This window comes from Acomys minous, assembly GCF_964271855.1.
Source record: "Acomys minous genome assembly, chromosome: 7".
Classification (NCBI taxonomy): Eukaryota; Metazoa; Chordata; class Mammalia; order Rodentia; family Muridae; genus Acomys; species Acomys minous.
In genome coordinates, this window is record NC_140488.1 from 61,932,394 (window position 1) to 61,938,204 (window position 5,811).

The 5,811-nt window shown below is 43.9% G+C and overlaps 1 protein-coding gene across 1 annotated transcript; it reads right to left on the reverse strand.

The window, feature by feature from the left end:
• Nucleotides 1–2,236: 2,236 nt before the first annotated feature.
• Nucleotides 2,237–4,369, reverse strand: LOC311601420 (docking protein 4-like). Its single transcript, XM_084788880.1, has one exon. It carries the CDS (start codon nt 4,253–4,255, stop codon nt 3,755–3,757), a length of 501 nt encoding a protein of 166 aa, XP_084645006.1. The 5' UTR covers nt 4,256–4,369; the 3' UTR covers nt 2,237–3,754.
• Nucleotides 4,370–5,811: the final 1,442 nt, after the last annotated feature.

Here is a 5,811-nt window from a genome sequence, read left to right on the forward strand (position 1 = left end):
CAACGCATGGGCCTTTGGAGGACATTCTATATCCATACGATTTCATTGTTTTCAAATCTCCAAAGGCACCTGTTCATTTCACAATGCAAAATTCATTCAATCTGTACATAAGAAAAGACTCACCAAAGACTTTAGAATATCAGCTTTGTTCAAAAGAGTAGGTCCAAAAATCTCCTCTGAGATTCCAAGAAATTTTTGCTGTCATTTTTTATATAAAAAAAGCAAAAGAAAATGTACCAAATTGTAAGACACAATGATGTAACATTAGCATTCTTACTTTTAAAAGAAGGAAGCAAAGAAACAAAAAATACAGTCACTACAATGGAAAACTAAAAACAAGCTGGGAAAATACCAAATTGCAAAGCTCCATGTCAAGTTTTACAGTCTTCAGTGGTACGATATTAACTTCAAAGCCAATGTTAAGACTTAACCTTATGACTTTCTTGGCTGCAGCTCAGATACTTATTCTGATGGGCTATCTGCATTTTCTTCCTCTTGCTTACTCAGGAAATAATTCCACAGGCTTAGCATATTTTAACCTTACAGGGCCTCCATTGCAATAGTTCCTCTCATCTCTCAAAGCTCATCAGTCAGAGGCTCTTCTCAGGGACCATGACACTATCATGTATCATTTGGCTTCAATTCCCATGAACCCTCAGGGGAATAATTGAGAAACCCATGACTTTTTCATTCTATATGCCATCAAAAGTAACGTGAAGCCCATGACATTATAGTCAAATAGCTGCTGCACAATGTACTTGGAACCACATCAGAATTGCCTGCAGTATCTCTGAGTGGCCTGAGAGAAGAGGGGAATGTGATTTCCAAAGAGCTGATTCTTTTGACAGTATGTGGGAACAAGGTGCCCCAGGGCTATCTTCTCAAATAAAAATCATTTTTCAGAAACTAACATTTTACAACTTTAAGGGTCTCTTGCATTGGGTCCTGGAACATCTCAGATTTCTCTTGAAGGCACATTTTCTGTTGATCAAGTTAGGAAAATAATTGGCTTTAAGATAGTGCTAACATCTTTTTGTTTGTTTGTTTGTTTGTTTGAGACAGGGTTTTTCTGTGTAGCCCCAACTGTCCTGGACTCACTTTGTAGACCAAGCTGTTCTTGAACTCACATTGATCTGCCTACCTCTGCCTCCCGAGTGCTGGGATAAAAGGCATGTACCAACCACGCCCAGCTAATATCTTCAGGAAGTACATTTTCCTTAGCAGCACTTTAAACCTGTTACTAAGTAACAATATTCTTGTTGATTGTTATGCTGACTTGGAACTTCCTCTTCTAGTCAAATTAGTCTGTTATCTTTAATCTCAAAATGGCAGAAAATCTCAAAATATAGACATGATTCATCCAGTTTATTTTCATGACCTTTATTCCTGTTCTCAAAGGAAACCTCAATTCCTCATGAAGCATCATGATCATAATCTTACTCTTGCATATTTCTATCATCATGCTGGTCATTGAGGCACTCAACAGAATGGCACTTCAAGTAGCATTCTGTTTCTCCAAACTTTCCCAATGCCTCTTACAAGCCAATTATCAAAGCTTCCAATTGTACTATCAAATATACTTACAAGAGTGATTCTATTTTTTTTTTTTTTTTTTTTTTTTTTTTTTTGGTTTTTCGAGACAGGGTTTCTCTGTGTAGCCTTGGCTGTCCTAGACTCACTTTGTAGACCAGGCTGGCCTCGAACTCACAGCGATCCGCCTACTTCTGCCTCCCGAATGCTGGGATTAAATGCGTGAGCCACCACGCCCGGCAAGTGATTCTATTTCTTGATATCCATTTTCAGTATTAGTTTTCAACTGCTATACCAAAATGCCAGAGAAAAATTTATAATGAATAAAGATTTGGTTTAGCTTACGGTTCCAAAGGTTTTAGCCTATAGTCACTTGCTTTTGATCTGTGCTGGCACAGTATTTCTTGGTACGAAAACACAACAAAAGAAGTCTAATTTGCACATAGTGGAAGAAAGCAAAAGCAGAAAGGAAGGCCCAAGTCTTTATTTTTTATTTTCTTGTCTTTTTAAAAGTCTTTATTTTTGGCAATAAAGAGCACAACATAATCTCCTTCATGTGTCATGGTGCTGCTGATTAATCAGCTCCACCTTCTTCCCGAGGGTCTGGGCCCATTTCTTCTACAGATCATCTGACCTAGTGGTCATTTCCTAGGTCTGTCAGAGCTGGGCCATTTGAGCCACCTTCCTGGCTCTAGGACCCTTCTTGGAGGGGCCTTATTGTCACTGCCACAAATGTGATTAAACAGTGGTTATTTACAAGGTCTGTTTCCATAAATCAGAACCCTAAAGTATTAAAAAACAGAAACACGCAACAAAAGGTTTGATGTGAATAGAAAGATAGCCCTTCTGCACGGTAGTCAATAAATACCAGCACTAGAAAATAAATTGCTTTAATTGCATTTCAGCAGGGAGCCTCAGCACCTTGTGGGGAGATGGGAAGGTCTTGGTTTTCGACTGGCCCAGGGTGGCTGGCCCAGGGCAAGGGACTCCCATGCTGGAGCACTATGCTCCTGGTCAGTAAAAGGGGGCATCGAGGTACTCCCCACAGCAGTCCTGCTGCAGCCTTCCCGCCTGGCTCCAGCCATCCTCCGCTGCTGAGGTAATGGTCACCCCACCCCAAGACATCCTCAGCCTACTGAGCAGAAAGGAGGCAGTGTGGAAAGTGCATTTTAAAACCAGATGCCACCTCTGCTTAAAACTCCAAGTGCAAGGCTACCACACAGTACAGTGAAGTTTAGGTCCTTTCTATGTCACTGTAGGCCCAGAGGACAGAAGCTACCTGCTATCTCGACCCTTAGGCCTCTGAGGAAGAGGCAGCAGACAGCACCAGCTGATTGTCCCCCTCCTCTGACCCTGGCAGCTCAAGTAATCTTGGCAGCAGGAGAGTTGTATCACAGAGGGCAGGAACGGCTGCTCTCTTACTCAAAAATGGCCTTAACCATGCCAGGTCAGGCAACTAAGATGGGTATGGGGAGGGTAGAGGGAAGCCTCATTTATACAGAATATGTCATTAGCCATATATATTAAAACCATTAACAGTATATAGTCCCACAGCTGCTCTAGCCCCTCGTGCTCAGGTGGTGTGGCCCCCCATGTGCTGAGGTCCAGCCTCACCTTTGAGGGCAAGGACGGACAGCTTGCTCTCCTCTGGCTCTTGGCCAACAGCTCCTTGAGGCTGTCCGTGGGCTGTTGCAGCTAGCCTTCCAGCAGGTGGCCCAGCAGTCATCAGTTTCCAGCAGTCCAGTTGTCACTGGGAAGGGGTCTTGCTCTCACTGCTGTCCTCCTGCCTGGGCTTTGGCTTAAGCAGGATGAATCTGTTCAGGAGGTCTGTTTCTGAGCTGGCCTGGGCTGTCCCATACCCTTCACCATAGCTGGAGGCTTCAGCAATGTTCTGAGAACCTGTGATGTGGTGCCAGTACGCGCTACGGGGCAGCATGACGGTGAGTGTACAGGGGTAGGAGTAGTGGTCGGTGCCCTTGTTCAGCAGCCTCACCTTCTTCTCCATTTCCAGCAGGACCCACTTGTGCTGCTCAGCGATGGCCAGGGTTGCACTGTGAGCCTGCTGGTAAAATTGTTCCCCCTCTTGTGTCTGAAAGGTGTAGAGTCCTTCCCCAGCGTCACACATCCTGCCCACCTCAAAGGTAAAGCATGTGGCATCGCGACCATAGTGGCGCAAGGAGCAGAGGGGCCACTAGACGATCTTCACGCGGGGGTTGTGTATGTCCTAGAGGTTGATGTTTTTGTGAGTAATCTGCAGCTTACACTCGCCATACACTTCCAGGTTGGGGCAGGGCACCAGGAAGAAGTTGAAGTGATCTGTCTGCTCACACTGTACTCCTGGGGCAAGGAGGTCAGGCTCTCCCAGACTGATGTCATTGAGTCGTGACCCCAGACATTCCACTGACAGTGTCTTGTACCACTTCTCTGCCTCCAGCTCAGAGTCACAGGTGAAAGTACGAGCCGAGTCATCGGTGAATATGATGGCCACCGCCTGCCTCTTGGTCTCCTTGGGGAGTCTTGTAACACACTTGACATTGCTGATCTCAGTCACCTTGGGGCAGCCTCGGAGGCATACAGACTTCCCATCAGGATATTTCTCCAGCCGCTGGGGCCCCTTGCTGGAAGACTTCCTGAACACCAGCCAGCGCCTCCAGTAAATCCCGAGCTTCCTGCTCTTCATCTTCACATAGCCTTGCTTGACGATGTCGTTGAAATTGGTCGCCATGGTTGCCCCACTGTCTTTGGAGTGCGGGCTGGGCTGAGTCCGGGAGGGGTACTCAGGCAGGAGCCAGGGGTACTCAAGTGGTAAACCCAGGTGGCTTGGTCTGATCACCTGTTTAAGACACTCTTCACCTTCCCCACCTCAGCATTGTTCTAGCAGCTCCTTCACTCAGCTCCAGCTGGGCGCCAAGGCCCCGGGTCAGAGGCGCTGGCACCGCGTGATGCCTTGTGCCCGGGATTAGGCGTGGCCTGGCTGGGAAGGTAGGGTGGCGGCACCGGGCTCTGGCTGTAGACTGGAGAGAAGCACAGCCACCAGTAAGGCATAAGTTTTTTAAACACTCTACAAAAGGTGATGGGCAATGAATTCAGAAAGTTTCGACAATAGCGTCAAAGGATTTGGGACAAAAGTTTCAACATGAGCATTATGGAAAATTGTAAGATCCATACTAAAACATTCTGTGTCTTCTGGGCAATGTCTTCCTTTTTCACATAGAGTTTAAGATTAGCTAACAAAATGTACATTCATTGTACGATGCCAGCAGCTAATGGCTTTATGGCATAAAAAAGCATAAAAAAGATATGTGTTCAAAATTGTTCTTTTCCAGTGGGTCTTCTTAGTGTCCATTGTCCATTCACTCCAACATTACTTACTTTAAGAAAAATGTCTGAGTATAACTGGGAATTTATTGGAGAAAAGGAATTCTGACTTTTATGGCTTTCTTAGGTATAAGTATTCCTATATTAGAGACTATCTTAATTTCATTCTTTTGTTGCTGTGATTAAGTACTCTGAAAAAATTAACTTAAGAGAGAAAGGGATTATTTTAGTTCACTGTTTAAGAGGAGGAATCAAGACAGCATGAGCAAATGGCCACAGTATGTCCTTAGCCAGAAAACAAAAGTAACGAATATGTATTGGTGTTTACCTGGCTTTCGGCTTTTTTTTTTTTTTTTTTTAACATTTTATGATTCCCTGCTGAGGGAATAATCTTGCCCATAATACATATGAACCTTCCTTTATAAATTAATGCAATTGAAATAATCTCCCACAGGCATGACGAGCTGTATATCTGCCAGGTGCCTCTTGATTTTTGTCAAGTTGACAATTAACATTAACCATCATGAAGTCTGTATGTGTTCGTCAGAGAGATAACACCAAAAAGTTGAGAAAATTTGACAGCAACACATGAAAAATGAAGTGATTCATATTTTATTTTTGAACAAATATAAAAATAGAGATCTAGAGAGATCACTAAGCACTTAACACATAATATTGTTGCAGTAGACTCAAGTTCAGCCCCTACTCCTTATGTTGGGTGGTTCATGCCACGTGAAATTTCAGATCCAGTAGATGCAATATTTTCTTCTGGATTCTCTTTGCACTTGCATACATGTTCACAGAGAAACACTGAAACATAATTTAAGGTAAATTATTTTTTTTAATTTTGTGAGGGTTTTCCCCTTTTTTCTTTATTTATTTGTTATACTTTACATCCTGGCCATAGCCCTATCCCTCCACTCATACTAGACCCATTCTCCCTCTTTCTTCCCCTTCTTCCCT